Source organism: Phasianus colchicus, chromosome 2 (genome assembly GCF_987193195.1).
Source record: "Phasianus colchicus chromosome 2, bPhaCol1.hap1.1, whole genome shotgun sequence".
Taxonomy (NCBI): Eukaryota; Metazoa; Chordata; class Aves; order Galliformes; family Phasianidae; genus Phasianus; species Phasianus colchicus.
In genome coordinates, this window is record NC_143437.1 from 32,219,918 (window position 1) to 32,239,694 (window position 19,777).

At 34.0% G+C, this 19,777-nt stretch overlaps 1 protein-coding gene across 2 annotated transcripts in view; it reads right to left on the reverse strand.

Moving 5' to 3' along the window:
* The window catches only part of CRIM1 (cysteine rich transmembrane BMP regulator 1), a 165,870-nt gene that overhangs the window by 58,905 nt on the left and 87,188 nt on the right, over window positions 1–19,777 (reverse strand). For both annotated transcript variants that reach the window (XM_031593142.2, XM_090135290.1), the window contains 2 exons: window positions 18,716–18,836; window positions 1,632–1,753 (listed from right to left, as the gene is read on the reverse strand). In XM_031593142.2, the coding sequence (XP_031449002.1) occupies window positions 1,632–1,753; window positions 18,716–18,836 (243 nt within the window). The remainder of the gene's footprint in view (window positions 1–1,631; window positions 1,754–18,715; window positions 18,837–19,777) is intronic.

Consider the following 19,777-nt stretch of genomic DNA (forward strand, 5'->3'; position numbering starts at 1 on the left):
GAGGTTTTCAAATCCAAGAATTAATTGAACTAGTTCATAATTAGTCCACTTATCATCTATAATTCCATTAACTTGCATTTGATAAAAACATGCCTTTCAAAATGACAATTAATCATAGTTGGGAAGCAAGAAAATAAGGAATTCAGCATCTTCCTAACAGTTTGTGCCAACAGTCAGCCACCCTCACCACTGAGAACAGAGTGTGCTAGCACTCACTGATTTGGCTCTCGTTATGCCCATGGCATTTTTTTTTTAATGAAGAAATTGATCTAAGTCTATCATTGTAATATATTTTCTCCATCTGTCATTGATATCTAAGGCATCTATTCTGTACTTACTACTATTTCAAGATCCTTCTAAAAGCCAGAACCATATATTAGTGTTCAACTTTCAGACTCTTAAGGAACATTCCACCTCCTTTTCCTTTCAAATTAACAAAAGGGTAAATATTTTATCTGATACATACATATTAAGTTTATACTTTCATAAATTATATATATAAAACAATCTTTTTTTTTTTTGCAATACTAGACATTTATCCAGTAAGTTATTGTCAGTGTCCATCTTCTAGGACATCACTGTCTGAGAGGTGTGTCTTGCATTATTTGTCCCTGACTCATGATGAACTTGACCATTCTAAAAAACACTTGCAAAATCCAAAACTATAAAGCAGTGCAGGTTATTTTCAAACCATCATGTGAGTATTTAGAATATTTTTATGTGTAAACATCACAAACATTCTCCTAGGGGAGTGTCTACATTAGGTATTTACACATTTATGTGCATATGCAGTAAAGAATGCAAAAATAGTTTTAAGAATGTGATACATACACAATGGAACATTGTTAAATAACGCTTAATAAATATTTAAGTACATAAAATAAATAATAAGTAAATATTTAATCAACATGTAATTTTTTTATGCTCAGAAATTATCTGAGCATGCAGGCTTTCAAGAATCTTTTTCTCCAGCAGCTGAATACCTGTCTCTTCCAACAGACTATACACACCACTGAGCAATCCTGAGATTTGCATAACAAATCAAAAATAACAAATGTGCTTAACAAATTTAAGTTTTTTAAATAATTTTTGCTAAATATTTCCATCTGAAAGGCAAAAAAAAAAAAAAGAGAATCAGTCTATTCCTATACTGAATTGCAATTTCCAAGGGTTTTACACTTGTGCTAAAACTTACTGTGTTTATTTAGAGTGCTTTTTTTTTAAATGGAGCCCAACAGTCCAAACAGCTCTTCCTTACAACAGTGCAAAAAGCTGATTCAATGCTCAGTGAAAAAAAAAAACAAACCAACACTTTTAAAAGGACTCTAGTGCTTGTAACTGGCAAAAAAGCATCTGGAAAACACACAGTGAGGGAGCTTTTCACTAAAATTACAACTCCTTGGGTTTACAGAGAAAAAAAATGCTTTAGGAATTAAAGAAACATGACACAACTTACAAATGACATTTTCCCATTATATACCTTAAGTTCAACTTCCTGTTACTTCTTACTGAATGAACTCAAAGAAAATTATGTCTCTCAAATCTTGACGATATGGTATGAATAACCATATATCCAGATTCTCCCACAGACAAAATCCCCCTCTACAGGTACAAGAGAAAACTTCACGTACCATTGACACACTCAAAGACATCACAGCACTTGCCAGGTGTTCCATCTCCACGTGAGACTATTTGAGGAACGGAGCCTGCCTCGCACATGGGGAAACCACATAAACCAGAGAGACACTCGCATCTGAAACCAAAGAAAAGTAAGAAAACCCCATCAATAAAAAATTCATACATAAAGTGGGAAGAATAAGGAAAGGGAAAATGAAAAGCTGTAGAATCAGTATATTCATATTTTAGTTTCAGTCTCAATATATTCATATTTTAGAATCATCTTTTATTAATACAGTGACCAAGAACATTTATCAACATAACGTACTTTTGGCAAGAGGGAGAGTAGGGAGGGTGGCTTTTTGTTGTTGTTATTGTGTTTTGGGTTTTTTTTTTTTTGATGTTACAACTACCTGAACTCTGCTTGTCCAGCAGAGAAACAAAAAAGGTCATATAGTACAACATCAAAACTTTAGTTGAGTATTTTACCAGATTGTTTAAAAATTGCTAAATTCTTTAATTTGAAAACATATGCTTCTCCTTTTATTCTGTGAAAAACTGAAATTGATGAAATGCTAATAAGCAGTAACTGTACCTAGTCAGAAGAAACTGTCCTCTCATTAGGAAACTGTATTACAGCCAATTTTGTGTAAGGAATAATTAAAGAGAGGAAGATATCATGGAGAATCATTACATCTAAGCCAAATGAAAATAATTGCAGGTTTTTTTTTTTTTTTTTTTTTTTTTTTCATAGTGCTTCCTTTATCTGCAGAAGAGTAAATATTTAAATATTGTGGTTAGTTGATTGGATCATTTCAAAAACATTTTCTACCTGCAAATAACATTTCCTGCATTAAGAAAATATCTTAAAGAACTGGAGGACATAAAATGTGTTAAACAGTAATCGCATTTGTTTCCAGATTCTCTATTTTATATTTATCATAAATGTTTAAAAGTCAAAGACTTAAGATGTGCACTCAGTTTACATTTAACAGTCCTTGCCCCAAACATTGGGCATACTAGTGGGATAAGCAGCAATGAGTCAATAAAAGTGGGAGACACAACAAAGAGAAATACACAAATATCACAGCCAAGCAACGTCACAGTACAGAACTTAAATTTTTTAATTGCAGATGACAAAATTTTTAATTAAAAAGCGTAGATTAATTTAGCATTCTGCAAATACACATGAACTTCAAAAGGAAAAAAGAATTCAGCAGAAAATCCTTTAATTGTAAGTTAAAGAAATGAAAATAAGAACTCTATGTATTACTATTACAAATACATCTAAGTATTCCAAGACAAATCTGAAATTAAAATACTTTTTAGTAAGATACATTATTGGTACCAAAAAAAAAAAAAAAAAAAAACCAACTTGCTTGTTTTTTTAATCTTAAAAAGCAAAAAATTTGGTTCTCCTCTACCAAGAAGGGTTCAATGAAAGAGGAAAAGCCACCTTTCAATAGAGAAAGTTTTAACAGTTCTTCCTTCAACTTCGCTGGCATTAAAAAAATGTATTACTCTTCATTCTAAGGTATCGATGAAATGAAATTTCTAAGTAGAAATAAAAGCTAAGTCAAGTAATCTCTCAGGACTTTTATTGTAATACCTGAAATGAGTTTTAAAATATTGTACTGTAACACGGTGTTAGGGGATAAAAGATTCCTTGAAAAAATAGTATTATTACACCATATTTCACAATTCATTTTACAGATTCATCACATAAATAATTATCTGGTCATTAAATATGTCCAAATAAAGAGAAGTAGAATCACAGAATCACAGAATCATAAGGGATGGAAAAGACTTCCAAGATCATCCAATCCAACCATCCACCTACCACCAATATTTCCCCATTAAACCATTTCCCTTAGTACATCTAAATGTTTCTTGAACACCTCCAGGGATGCTGACTCAACCACCTCATTGGGCAGCTCATTCAAGCACATGATCACTCCTTTGGAGAATTAATTTTCCCTAACGTTCAATCTGAATCACCCCGGCACAACTTGAGGCCATTCCCTCCAGTCCTTTCATTTATATGTAATATAATACTCCATGCACATACTTCCTAAGGTATACTGACAGCTTGAAAATGTTTTTCAGAAATTTTGATAGCGCTGGACTTGTCTTAGCAGTAAAGGACAGTAAACTAAAACAAAAAAAAAGTCAGGCTACAGAAATTTAAGTTTTATTTATCATATTTTTGAACAATTATTTTTTTTTCCTTAACTTACTTGCAAATACAAAAGAAAAAGGGAGAGATGGAAGGAAATTAAATTTTTTATTTACTATCTGCCCTTTGCCTTCAGGGATGTAAGAGGGAAAAAAGAAAAAGCAATGCCGTTTGTACTGCACGGAATTAAAAAACCTGAAGGATTTGTGACAGCAGTTTACCTTTAAGATTAGTCAGCCCAATTCTTCTTCAGCTTGACAATGAGGGGATAAAGTTGGGATGGTAAAAAGCAGAAATGAAGGAAAAGATGTGGGATGTACAAAAGGCAGAGAGGTCCCTTCAAAGAAAATTAAAAAAAAAAAATCACTTATCCCTCCCTTTTGCCATCCTACAAATAAAAGCAGATCTTATACCCAGGAGTACTAGTATAGCAAGGCCATGTATAACACCCTTTGGCCAAAACAAAGGAAAAAACCAACAGCACAGAAAGACATATAAGTAATCTTACAGAAATCTGTACTAATATCTCACTTTTCCCTACCTCAATAAAGAGAATATACTAATTGAGACAAAGAAAAAACAATCAATAGCAAATGAAAAAGCTCTGAAATAAGTGCCTACATTTTCCTGAAGAAGAAAAAAAATCTTTAAAAATAAAAAAGTACATACAAAACCAAAGGGATTTTAAAGGGTTAATAAAAATACTACATTTCACTTCACCCATCCTATATTCAACATACAAATAATCTATGGGAAAATATGCAAATCAAACTTAATAATTAAAATTCACATCAGCAGAGAAAATGGAAGACATAATGGAAATACAGCTGTGGATCTTGACTTTTCAAGTACTGTGACTTGTGTTCCTGTCCTTTCTCTCAACATGTTATCATGAATGACTTGGTTTCTGGGAGACTATTAAATGGTTAGGTTAATAGCTCATAGCTTCTTTTGTTCTCCCACCTTCTCAGTCAACTACTTTTAATAAACAGTCTAAAAAACACACAAACAAAAACCAAACCAAGAAATAACTTAGACAATCTTCTAAAACATGAGCCAAAAAGATGTTTAGAAGATTGCTGGGAGTCAACGTTCCTTTTTGCACAAATGAATCCCTCCCACTGAGAATAATGAAAGTTTAGCATATTCATTCGAAAACAGCAAAAAGGCCACAATAGTCTAATCAAAGACAACACTACCCTCCAAAGTTTTTAAAGTTGACTTCCCGTCATGGAGAATGTCAAAGCAGCAAATCGTCTCAGATGGACTTCTAAATAGTCTGCATTCTTTTACTAGCACTGCTAGGAAAATCTTTGACCATCTTCCAGGCTATTAGCATGGAAAACATTGTTTTGGAGACAGAAGTCTTTCAAGAAGAAACCCAAGGAATTCTGGTAGCTGAGCACAGTTGAAGCACTGCCAGAACAATAACATCTGGAAATTCTGAATAAGTGATCCAGTTCTTAAATAAGAGAGCAAAATAAGCTTTATACTACTAGATTTTTATTTTTCTTTTCTGAAGAGTCTTTTAGAGAAGACAGATGGAAGAGAAGTTTTATTCCAGCTTTGGCTTCATCACATGCAGCTATCCATGTGCAGAGCTGTATCTTAGCCCAGTTATTGAGCATTAGGTTTGGAGAAAATTTAGTAGGCCAGACTGTGAAAAGTCTGTTGACAGTGGCCACGATCCCTCACAAAGTAATTTCTATGAAATTCAGAAGTTCAGGCTGCTGATTTGTAAGGCACAATGTTGCCTTTGAGCTTCTCTTTCTATAGTGATAAATTGCCTAAAGAATACACACACAGCATAAGTTTCTGTAAGGAAAAAAGAGCTGATAACTTTACATGTTGCTTTGTCTCTCAACACAGAATAGAATAATAGAATCACATAATGCCTTGGGTTGGAAGGGATGTCAAAGATCATTAAGCTCCAACCTCCCTGCAACAAGCACGTTGCCAATTGCTAGATCAAATACAAGATCAGGCTGCCCAGGCCCAATCCAACCTGGCTTTGAACACCTCCAGGGATGGGGCATCCACAGACTCTCTGGGCAGCCTGTTCCAGCATCTTGTCACTCTCTCATCACTCCGCTCTGACATCTAATCTAAATCTTCCATAGTTTAAATCATCCACCCTTGTCCATACCAAGAAGATGACATTCAGTGTCTCACTGTCAAATACCTTATTAGAGCAAAGGCTCTAAGCAAACACACTCCTCAGTATAGCAGCACATATAGAAGAAGAGAAGGCAGCAAGGAGGAATATGTTCTTTTAGTAAGTAAGAACAGTTCTATAAGAGAATACAGTCTACTAATAAGAGCCCAGAAAGAAAAAAAGAGAATCAAACAACCATCCAAGAGAGATCACAGAGCGCAACCTGAAAAGGCGGCAGAATGTCCAGAAAGGAACCAGAATGTATCTCAGAAGTCAAAGGTACTGAATTTTGATGGAAAAACTGAAAAAATAGAATCAGTTCGACTGGTAAAAATGAAATTTCTTCAGTTCTTCAGGTTAAGAAAGAAAAAAAAATCCTAGAAATTTCAAAAACCGAGCAAAAGTAATTTCAGTAAATAAAGAGTATATAAAGGACTAATTTCAGTAAATAAAGACTACTCTCAAAATTCAACTGTGTTCATTAATGTTTTGCAGATAGAAAAAGACCAGCTTCAGTAATACAAATAATCTATTTTTTTCATTTGAATTTCCTTCAGTTTTTGAAGTTCTTTCAGCAGAAATAATTTTGTCACTTGTTATTTTGTTTGGTTATTTGCTTTTTCTCTTCATTTCAAACATCATTTTTCTTTTTCTTTTTTGTCACCAGAATTTCAAAAATGAAAGAGAATAACGAGATATTTGTAAATGACAATTTTTATTTAAAATCTAGTTATCTTGGTTCATTTACTTCTGTTACTAAACAGATGAAAAGAGAGAAGGGCTTAGTAGCCTCAAAAAAAAGCTTTTTTGATGGTAGGATCAAAGAGATCTCCAAACATAAGGCATAATGGCTATGAAAATAAGAACAGGCACTCCAAAAAAAAAAAAAAAAAAAAAAGCCATAATACCAGTGAATGGGGAGGTTGGAATGGGGGTAAGGTTGGGAGTGGAATATTTATTTTAAGGATCAAAACAAAATCAAGTCTGATACTGGAGAGAATCAAGTGATAGTGCAAAAAAGCATTCCTGAAACATACATCACATTCCTGTTGAGATCTTATCACAAGCCTCTTCTTCTTTCTTCCCTGCAGGACTCTAGTACAATTTATGTTACCATAATTAGCACTTACGTTAGCTAAATGTACTGGAGAAAATTACCACAGATCTGTCAATAATACAAACAACTAAAAGATACTGTAAAGGAGGCAAGATTCAAAGAGAACTCTCAGCTTTATCAAAGCTTGATTAATTGGTGGCAGGAAAAAGAGATTAAATACAACACCCTCCCAACTGTTAAGCATAGGGCATAAGAGATGATGTGCAGCAAAAGGAAATATTAACATGGCAATCTCATGAAATCAGCAAAGGATTTTATCCGTGTTATTACACTTGAAGCCATGACATGAGTTAAGTAGGAAAGACGCGAAGTTACAGCTTAAGAGATCAACCAAATGCTAGCTTTAGAAAAATTGAACTCCACATAAGAAGTGACACTACAGGCAAAAATACAGCCATTTGGGCACCTCCATCCAGTGGGTTCAGCTAGAATTTTTTAATCATCAGACATGCAATGGAGAATTTTAGCCTACAAGTTCAGTCGTTTATACAGTTTGCATTTCAGTTTTAAAGATAAGACTAAACACATCAGTAATGAAAATAGTCCCTTTTTCTAGATAGCTTTTAATTTTAATGTTTATTTTTATTTTTTATTTCTAGATAGTATTTTATTTGGAGATCACTAATAAACCTGCAGATGAACTGCAGAAGGAACATATGACACTTATTATTGGACCACTCCCAAATGCTCAAAAATTTTCTATCATTTAGATATGAACTAAATGTCTCATACAGAAGTTCCTCCTATTCTAAGTTTTCAAGGGATTTATTTATCTAAAAAAACAAAGCTGGCATGTTCCCAAGTAGGAATTCCCTTCTAGAATTCTGGATACATGCAAACATTCAAATGTATTACAGATATCCAATATAATAGTGAATTTTTCCATGAGTCTAATTGTCTTCATAGACATGAAACATTTAAATATTATAAAAGCCGATTACATAGCTTTAAATTAAAGATGCTGCAAAAAGGAACTGCTTTTGTGCATCTTCCCTATATGATTACTGCTAGGAAGTAGTGAACAGATGCTAGGGAGAGAAAAGCTGTAAAATCATCATTCACATCAAAGAGACTGCCATCTTTCCAAGCTTTGCTCAAACCCAAAGATGATGACTCAGTTTCATCCTTTGGTTAATATTAACTGGTTTGTTTTCCAGACAGATGAAAAGCAAAAAGAGAACGGTCAAATGAAACCATTAGACATATAGCTACTGGCTACTGTACACTGATATAAGCACAGACTCTTCAGAACTCATCTGAACACTAATAAAACACAACATAAATCAGTCCAATCCCACATCTTTCTAATATTTCGCCTTAGCAGATGACATTTTTCTCTCTTGCAAATGTCTTTTTTTTTTTTTTTTGCCACTAGGTACATCAACTGCTCTTTCCTTAGGTTTATCAGCCTTAACTTTCATAATATTATGAAAATAACTATTAAAAACCAAAGATAATGAGTTAAAGTGTTAGAGAAATGACAATTAAATGTATTACAAGTATTACTTCTTTTTGCACTACTTTTATGAGGAATTATAGTATGCAATCCACATACAGATGGATCACAGTCCCTAACGACGGCAAGTCGGAAATTAATATTACAAATAATAGTTTTGTAACTAATTCACTGTGCTACCTTCAGTATTCCTATAACTCCCAACTTTCATGTTAACAGGAAAAAAAAAAAAAAAAAGACATGCAGAACCCCTTTTTCTTTATGCAAGCATTCCAGGGATGGCCAGAACAATTTTACATAATTACTGTAAAAGCAAACATTGAATGTGAAGAAAAAAATAAGACTGGTAAAGAGTGCTTTCTCATTGCTAGAAATGACTTATGGCCCAATTCCAAACTGCTCATGAAATTTTAATAGCATGTAAGTTTATTCTTCTGTATAATAGATTTCCCTGGAACTAAGCTACCAGGATCTTAAAATGAACAACCCATAACAATGACACAAAAGATAGGTAATTTTTAAGAGAACCAGAGGGCTATTTTTAAACTCACCTTGGGCTTGTCTTTCCCAATATTTTATTATTTATTTACTTCTAAGTTATGGGTCAAGATTTAAAAAGATTTGTTCATTTTCCATTTAATAATGATATAAATTATGAGAATCTGGAACTAGATCAGTTGAGGAAAAACATTCTTATTAATTCCGAGCATGCACTGCTTTACCAAAATAGAAGTGCTTCGTTAAGGTACAATTGCTCTTTATAGAACATATTAGGAAACATAACTCCAAACTCTCCTAGTCATATTTTTTTTTCCTCATTTAAGAGAATAAAAAGCCAAAACCTCAATGTTACGCATTCCTAAGCACACTGCTGTCCTAAGATGATTTCTCCTCTTTGCTCTATGGGGCTTAGCAGAATAACAATGAAAAATCATTCTAATATGTAAGTCATAAAAGAACAAATATTTAAAAGTCTCTCAGTTCTTTTTCAAACCAACATACAACTGAACACCTGTAACAGGTCAGACCAAAGACTCATCTAGCAAAAACTTCTGTCTCAAAGTATTTGAGCTCACTGGTTTGTTGAACTAACTAAAGATAAAAAGTTCAGAAAAAGGAGTGGCAAGAGTCACTACAACATTTTTTCCAGGGCATCATTAAGCAATTCTTCATCAACATAGCATGAAATCCACATCTGGGTACATTCTGAAAACACCCATGAGGAGCTGGAACTGCGCCTGCAGAGCACATCCCAAAGTACGCCGAGATGCCAGTTACAATATCTACAGAGACAGTCTATACTCTCAAACATCAGGACCTTGACAAGTAAGTTTATTATTTATATTTCTTTCCCATGTTCAAGCAGATAGTGGTTTATGGATGCCCTATCCCTGGAGACACTCAAGGTCAGGCTGGCCAGTGCTCTGAGCACCCTGCTGTAGCTGTAGGTGTCTCTGTTCATTGCATAGGAGTTGAACTAGATAACCTTTTAACGGTCCCTTCCAAATCAAATGATTCTATGATTCTATTCAATATATAGGAAAGAACAGCCATGCCTAAAATAAAGCCATCAGAGACTACAGATAAGCAGACAAAACAAAACAGACACTTTTTTTTTTAAGCTTTTGAGATCTCCTATTTTTTCTTTGAGAGAAAAACTAATAATTACATATTTAGCTTCTCCATGCCCTTCTCAGTATTAAATACTGTTTGCATATCCCAGAACATAATTCTCTACAAGATTAAGCGTACATTGACTAGTAAACCCTTTTGGAAGCTGTTCCATACTGTGATCATGCCTGCTGCCATTCTCTGTAGTAAATTCACTTCTGTCCAAAAGGAGCAAATATGACCTTCCCAAATATATGGATGATAATTAAGCTTCTGAATTTATTCCATTATGAACTAAATTTAAAAATGAAGCCAGAAGATTACTCCAGGACCCCAGCAATTCTGAAACCAAACAACTCAATTCAATTAATCACATCTTTTCCATGCAGTGGGAATAATGTATTTAACAACAACAACAACAACAACAACAGAGAAACCTTTTTTAGAAATAAGTTTCTTGAAAATCCACCACTGAAATTTCAGAGAGTAGTAGGCAAATCATTTTAAAAGCATTCAAACCCTTTTTACAATTTTACTCAGTTTACCTGCTTAGGAACTTAATGTTTACAACAGTAATTTGTGTCTGCTGAAGTCTCACACAACATTCCCTGTTATTTACCCGAGAAGACAGATCTTTAAATTCTTTTGATATAACCTAAGTAACAGTGATGCAATATGCTCTGACGATTGTTGGCAAACTGCTGGGAAGTTCTCCTGTATACATACCTTCTAAACAGCAAACAGCCTAGTGATTTTTCTATTACTTTATTATGAATATGGATCTCCCTGGGAATAGTTGTGAATTTATGGACAACTGTCAAAGCCATTGATTTTTGTGTTATAAATACAAATTTTCCTGTTCATGTCAGCAACTGTTCTGAATGAAGTCACATATTCAATTAACAGATAAATTAATTAGCTGAGTAAGTAGATGCAATGGAGAGAGTGGAAAGTGGTTAGAAGGAGGAGCAGTATTCAGCTTGATTAAGGTGTATGCTATTCCTTAGACTGACCATTTAAAAGTAATATTTGTAGCAGAAAAAGACTGTCTGCCAGCTTGTTTATTGGAAGTTGACAGAGATGAAAGACCACCTTGCTTCGTCAAGAATACAAAACAAAACTAAATTCTATAGACATCATAGTCTCATTCTGCTTCCAGGCACTAACCAACAGTGTAGCATCTGAAAGCAAATTAAAGCAACTCTTAGTTTTATCTATCTGGGTTAAAATTTCTTCTCAAGATTAATAATGAAGATGTAAATATACCACTAAGAGAGCAAATGGTCAGATGAAGTAGTTGATATACTTTTCCGTAGAAAAAAAAGAAGATGCTAGTATAACTCTCATCAGCACTTCTTTCTCCTGTGAAAATGCTGTTGTTTTTTTTTTTTTTTAATTAGTTCTTCCCTTAAGATAAATATCCTTCTCCCTTTAGGTAATTTATTTTTGAAAAGTTTAGCAATTCAGTGCTTTCTTGGAGTTGATTGAAAGGAGTGTGGAATGTGCATTTATAATGTATCCAAGACAGGTGCAAAATGCTGATTTTCTAAGAGGCAAGCAATGAACACTATATTTACAGTGTCTTATAGCTTCCTCTGCAGAAGACTCATCTTATAGTTCTTATGAAAATGTTTGGAAATTTTTGACTTAGAAGCTAGCCATCAAGATCCCTAAACAATTTTTTTCCCCCCTCCATTGTCTCAAGAGCTTCTGTTTAAGTTTTATTGATAAGTTTAAAAAAAGTATTTATCATCTTTATCTCATTTACGGACTTCAGGAAAATATGGCTACTTTCCAAAACAACCCACATCGTGAGGCTGGATGCCAGGGCTACCATAACCATCACACTGAGAACATCTAGGAATTGCTGAGGCAGCTACAGTAAGGGAAGGAGGAGTTTGCTCCGACTTTGGATTAGCAATTCACTACATCTCCTGAGAGGCCAAAATGAACGTGAAAAATTGGTCATCTATAAAGATCACATGTCCTGCTTTAATTCTTGTTCTTCATGGATTTTCAGTACAGCGCAGTCAGCATTCTGAACTGAATAACACCTCCTCATTTAACAGACCTGAATGAGGAAAAATGGTTTTCCTAGGAAAGATATTTGCCATTGAAAGACTAAAACACATCAAAATGCCTAAACATCTGTTTGCACACATTATGAAAATCATGGTGTTCTGTTTAGGCATGGCAAAGGTTCTGCAGCTCCTTAACATGGATTTTTGAGACCTCAAGTCCAGATACAAAGGTTTCCAGAAGTCAAATCCTGAATAGAAATCTCAAGAAAATATATATACTTGGATTTCTTTTTTGCCTTACCAGTTCCAGCTGAACTTTCCTTTACAAAAACTGGGAACCATAACCATTTTTTTTTTGGACAATATTTCTTGAAGGGTGGGGGAGAAGGATCTAAAAATTCCAAAACAAATACAAGAGAAAACTCTGCATCAACAAAAACTGCTAAGAGAGATGACTGGTTCTGGGGGAAGAGTGAGATAAAATGTTACATCTCTTGAGAACTCCTCAATGTTCTCTAAAAAGTTTTTGAATCCTGTACTGAACACCCAAATATATATATATCATAAAATTAAGATCTTCCAAAGGTAGGAAGACCTAAGAAAAGAATATATACAAACATGAAAGAATCACATTATGATCAGGAAAAAGACTGAAAAGATCTGTCTGAAGTAACACCTCATGCTGAATGAGATAGATGCACAGATGACTGGGGACTCTTCAGTTGCTATCAAAAGAAAAACACTGTTGAACCAACCATATTTGATACCCTAAAATATAAACCAAATACAAGTAATAGCTCAAAAGAAAACTTACAACTACATAATTCCTAGTTAGACTCGTATGCTACCATAAAATAAGAAAAAGACTGTGCTGGTTTATTTCTAGCTGCCTCTAAGATTCCTGAGACATCAGTGTAACAAGAAACAGAATAAATACCATCAGCTGATAGGTCTAATGCAGGGACCGTTGCAGACACCATAGATGACACTATGACAGCAGGGCTCGGTGTCACAAAAGGGGATAAAGCACCTTAAAAGCAATTGCTTATTGGGCAAAGTAATCTAGAAAGATAACAAAATCATAAATTTAAATCTAAATGACATGCTCTTTGTAGAAACAGCTGCCACAAATCCCATCTCATTTCACTAAAAAGAAAGGACAGCATAGTTGACTTGACTGATATCTACAAGCTTTCTAAAAAAGAAAAACAGAAGTGCTAATGATAAATTTCTCCAGTGGTACCTATGTTCTGCCAAAGATAGTCGAGTTCTATTAGAAATAAAAGGCTACAAATAATAAATTAGTTAATTTCTTCCTTGAGAATCAAAGGCAAATAGCCCTTGATGGCATACAAAACTCAGAGACTGTGATATTTGCTACTGTTCCTTAATGTTGTCATCAGAATTGCTATAAGTATGGCATATTAATTTTTTTAAAAATGTTAATATAAGACAGATACAAGTGACTGTTTCCTTACTTTAATAAATCAAAGTTGAATGTGACTTTGTAATCTTATTCTCTTTGCTACTCTGTATGCCTTTAAAAGCAATTTTACTTTAGATATTATAATCTGATTATGTACTGTTTTAAGTTGTATTCAACTTCTATCTGTATATTGCTTAACATTAATCTTGAGTAAATAAATAGTTAGCTGCAATCACTTTTTTTCCTAAACTTTAGGTACTTGAGAATCTGAATAAAATGCAGTTTCCATCTCTATCAAGATAAGTTTGAAATATGTCATCTGATATCTGCAGTAAAAATTGCATTCCATTTTAAATCAACATGTTTTAATATCTAAACTTGTGATCAAAATACTTCAGAAAAAAAAAATTTCAAGTGTGATCCAAATAATACAACAAAAAATACAGAAAATTTGCTTTGAGATGCATCATTTATCAAGTATTCAATGTTCAGACGTTAATGTTCAACATAAAATGCAGATATTCCTTCTATGATTTTTAGTCTAATTACAGACTCCAATGCTTTTTATCAATATGTAGTTTGAGTATTAACTCAGACCATTTTATTGCTACTTCTTACTAAGAAAATGTAAATAAATAAATAAATAAATAAACAAATAAATAATCTCTTTCAAACAATTTCATCATCTGTTGACAAATTGTATTAAATAAAGAATATTCTTGTTTTCAAAGCATACATTTTAGAGTCATTATAAGAAATATTTCAGGTTGCATACTCTCCTAAGGTATACTGCTGGTGTTTTTTTTTTCGCTTGTTTTCTAATTATGTCTTAATGCAGGAGAACAACAAAACACACATGTAAAACATCCCCTGAAAGAGCTGAGTAGGTCACTACAACGTAAAACCAACATTTTAGCATATTACCCAGAGAACTAACATTTTTGCTTGTCAAATAAACTTCATCATTTTTCATGATACTGCAGAACAATCTCTGGAATTGCCATTCAGAGCAGCCACAGATTGAGACATTGCAACTGCATATAAAGTAAAACCAACAGGGCAAAGGCTATTCAAACAGGAAAAAAAAATCTATGACTAATTCATTGAAGAAACTCTTTCAGAGGTTTACTTCTAAACAATAAGCCTATAGTGCTACTCCTCCACACCACTCTATCCAATTGAAAGTTTTGCATTTGCAATGCCATGCAACCATCTGTAACTAAGTGATGGTGAATTGGTCTGAATAAAAAAAATCTTGATTCACCCATCCCTCAAGCTGAAGCCTTTCAGACTCCAATTTTGCAAGAAAGTAATGGTATCTGTCAAAAGCCATTCTTCACTTTTATCTGAAATATGAACTAATTAATCTTTATGACTTGTATTCCTGTTTCATTAATTTAATAGCTCACTCTTAAAGTTTGTCCGTAATTTGCTCCTCTTGTGTTTCATTTACATTTGTTCTTTCCTTTGTTCTCCTACCAAAACCTTGAAACAGCATTTTAAAGCTAAAACTCAGACACAAGGCACACTACTTGAGATTTTGTTGGACAAACATACCAATTATTTCTGAAGTCTTTTCTAATTTAGAAAATATTTGGGTTTCTGGTGTGAACGTTTAAAATAAGTAGGTCAAGCAATCTTCTTAGTGGGACTTAACGAATTTATACTATTGGATGGCTTCTCTCTTCTCAAAGGGAAGTAAAGTAAGCCATGCAATCAGCAAGATATTCAAGCCGTGGATGTTTTAAGAGTTCATCTAAGGAGATAAAGGACTGTGACAGTGACTTGTTGTGACTGATTTCATGCCCAAAATCTGAAAAAGGAAGAGTGCAGGAAATATTTATCTTCAAGTTGTTTGGGAAAGGGGATACAACAATATTGCATATTAAAAATGAGTCAAGGACAAGCATACACCTATCTGCTTCTGCTGTAAGTAAAGTTGTGAGCTGTTAACCAAGTAAATGGCATGCAGCCATTTGTTCCTTACCACGATACTCACTGCTTTCCACTTCTACAGTTGTTAAGCCAGTATTTTAGTAGCAGAAAATGAGAATTTTTATTTCTTGAAATAGTCAATAATTGTAATAAAAATAGTTTAATGAAGACTAAAAAAACACATTAATGAACCACACTCTGCTTTAAAGTTATTATCAAATGCACAGAAAAGCATACAATGCTACTTCTGAGTTTAAAGATGACAAAGAATAATGACATAGATTTAGGCAGTTCTAAACTGAATCACAGTCGATGTGTTGTTAATATTTCAACATGTTTATTAAGGAATTCTTACAATAAAGAAAACTGTTCTCCTTTCCAAGTATAGAGTCACTCATCCTTAAACCTCCACTCTGTTTGTCTTGTATAGTTTTGATATGAAAGCCTCATGGGACATTAAGATCTGAGCTTCAAATATAAAGTTCCAATGTTTCCTCACATCCTACCAGTTTCTAGTCTAACTTCATATGGTTTGATTTTCATGCTCAAAGTAGATGAACATAGTTTTCCCTTCTGCCCTTTCATTTTTCATACCCATGCTTCTCTTCTAACCTTTATCTAATATTTCTTTTTGGTTATTCCCATGTCTCCCATGTTCCTTTATTCCCCCCACTTCAAATAATACCGTTATATCCAGTACATGTATGATCACTGCTGTGCTTCTTAAGGAGGATGGTGCCATAGTGATTCTAAATAATTAATTGCCATCAGGCATGCAATATGTAATGCATCTGAGATGGTCTTAGCACTGTCAGATTTGGCTGTCCTTCCCTCCCCACTTCCTCTGCTAAAAAGTGAGTAAATTGGTTTATTTAATTAAAAAAAATTGAAATTAACACAATCCAAAAATATATTAAGCTGTGTTACAACTGTATAAAGGAACATAGTCTGAGCCACAAAATTAGAATCAATGGAGAAGTACAAGACTCTTGCAAACGTTTCAACCTGCCTGAAGATCCAGATAAGTTATTCCAAGTATGTTTTTCTGCAGCTTTATACAAATATTGACACAAAAACATGCTTAGAAATTCTGATCCGATCATAAGACTCCAGGAGCTCAGAACACATCTATTACAGCCCTGAGCCTGTTAAACTCCAATCCCAAAAATGCATACCAATCAGATTTTCAAGTGGTTTCAGTGTGATTCAGAATTATCTAGGAATTCACACAATCTGAGCCTGCTTGGGGTCTTTGTAAGCAGGAGATGGGAATACTCTTTTGGTCACTTAGTTACCATGCACACATGGCAAGTACATTTCAGACACCAGTTACATTTTACACATAGCAAACCAACTGGCTATATTTTTAAATATTATCAAAGAAGGAAAAAAAGATTATTTCAAAGAAAGAATTGTTTGCTTAAGATGTTTTATATAAGATCGGTTCTCATGTGTGTCCTAGAAATAGAAAATATTTTTAAATGGTCATTTTTCTGAAGCAAATGAAGTTTGACTTTTTCAGTATTCTGTGTTTGCTAACAGAAGGAATGCTTAAATTACTACATAAAAAAATGAAAGTGGATTATTTTTCATTCCCCACACACAAAAAAAACCCCAACAAAAAACCCAACAACAATAAAAAACTTTTACCAGTACGGCACATTGCAGAAATATAAAACTCAATTTCATTTTTTTTTGAAATGAAACCTAATTGGCCTATCTAGAGTATTTAGTCAACGAAGTTGAAACAAATTTGAAAGTAAAAATTTATCACTGTCCTCATATTTAATGTAAAAACAGTTTCCAATTATTCCAATTCCTATATTAAACACGTACCCAAAGGGTACCCAGTGGTAAAGATCTCTCTTGTGAGTCCCCATCTGAAGTACTGCAACCACGCCTGGGACCCTCAGCACAAGAAGGACGTGGAACTCTTGGAGCGGGTCCAGAGGAGGGCCACTAAGATGATCAGAGGGCTGGAGCACTTCTTTTATGAGGAAATGTTGAGGGAGCTGGGTTTGTTTAGCTTGGAGAAGAGACGGCTCCAGGGAGACCTCATTGTGGCCTTCGAATACTTGAAGGGAGCATATAACCAGGAGGAGGAATGGCTGTTTACATGAGTAGATAGTGATAGGACAAGGGAGAATGGTTTTAAACTGAGACAGGGAAGGTTTATGTTAGATATTAGGGGAAGTTTTTCACACAGAAGGTGGTGACACACTGGAACAGGTTGCCCAAGGAGGTTGTGGATGCCCCATCCCTGGAGGCATTCAAGGCCAGGCTGGATGTGGCTCTGGGCAGCCTGGTCTGGTGGTTGGTGATCCTGCACATAACAGGGGGGTTGAAACTAGATGATCGCTGTGGTCCTTTTATACCCAGGCTGTTCTGTGATTCTATGATTATACAGCCCTTGCTATTTGCTTCTTTTTGAACTCACAAGTTTATCACTACTTCACTTTCACAAGTGGCTGGGTATGTGGCAGATCACTACAGTGTGAAAAGACCTTCATACAAAAAAATCCTGCTAGCTTCATATCTACAAGAAATAATTTCTGTATTGTGTAAAATATTTTCAGTAAAGGTACCTTTTGCTTGAATACATATTTTTTGGGCATAATACTCAATCAGGTTTGAGGAAGTCTGTTGCAAAAAGTTGAAACAGTGGCGCAGAACTTTGAAAAAAAGAATGTAACTCAAAATTGTCTTATTTTCCTGAAATGTAGTAAATTACACTTACTTAACAGACTGAAATAAAATGAAATGAGTATCTGAAACTTCTTTTTCCATATGGTTCCAGACAGTCATCATCTTTCAGCATATTACAGTGGATACTACACAGAAAAAATACCTTATTTTCTTTAACTAGGTAAGATTTTCTCTGTCAGAGTTGCCATAACTTTAAAGACATTTCTCAAAGTGATTTATTTTGTAAAACAAATTGAATACACTGGAAACTCATTTAATCAAAGAAATTTAGTAAAATTTGATGCATTCACACCGAGAAGAATCTTCTGCTTGAAAAAGATGGATTTAATATTTCTATCAGTTTGACAATCTTTTAACCTACTGCATAAATATTCTGTCCTGTATTACTTTCTATTGCCTCTGAGGTATGCATTGTTATCTTGCATCTATATTACATGAATTGCAAAATTAAAAAATAAATGAAAAAAAAGAAAATTCAACCATCCAGACACAAACCTTGTAGGCAGGGTACAGCAGCCATCAGCCGTCAGCCTGACTTGAGTTTCATAGCTATCCAGTGGGCAAACCACTTGCTGAACAGGAGGGCATTCCACTGTGCTGCAGTCCACACTGAACACTATGGAGGAAGGGGAGAAGATTCCTTTTACTCATGCTTTAAAAGTTTTTGGTAAATTAATTCACTTTAGGCAATCAGTTATGCATCAGTCTTCAAATTTACATCAGAAAATGTATCTATCGACTGCATGCTTGGTGGGTAACATTGGAAAAAAGGTTTCCATCCTCTTTAATATTCACTGTTTAAAATTAGGGACTCAGTTATCAAATAATGTCACTTAGTAAGAAAATTATAAAAGTTGTACAAGCAAAATCAAGTAGTCATTAAATTAGTGAATAACATTCATTACTAGAAATATACTTGATTATTAAGAGTGTCTTTTTTCCCACAGTTTTAGAAACAATTAAAAATAATATTGTTTCATTTCTTTCCCGGTTAAAACCTTTTTAAAGAGTGAAACTCCTTTTTTTTATAGGAAATAGATAAATAAAAAAGATACACTGGATTTGTGTCTGCACATGCACACTTCATTTTTAAGGCTTATGTTGTTGTTTAGTTATTTATATACAGTGAAACAGAAATGCAGATTATTAGATCCATCTACATCGACAAGATGAAGAATTCCTCAGAATAAAGAAAAATACCATGCTATGTCAAAGTACTGGTCTGTCTAACCAGTTATCTCCAATGGTGGCAAAGAGAGATGTTAGGGACACCATTTATGGCACTCCTTCCTCTTCCACCAGCCTCCAAAATCATTTGGATGTACTCCTCAAACTCTCATACACAACTATGTACCTGTTGTGCATCAACTTGTCTAACTCTTTTTTTCTGAAAATAGTTGCTCTGTAATCTCCTGTGGTAGCAAGATCCCACAATTCACTATTCTTTCACACAGACCTTGCTAGTACCAGAATTCTCTCTAATTCTTGTTAGGATTAGTAGGATTTGGTGAACAATGGATCTACAGTGAACTTATCCATCACTCTCAGAATTTTAGA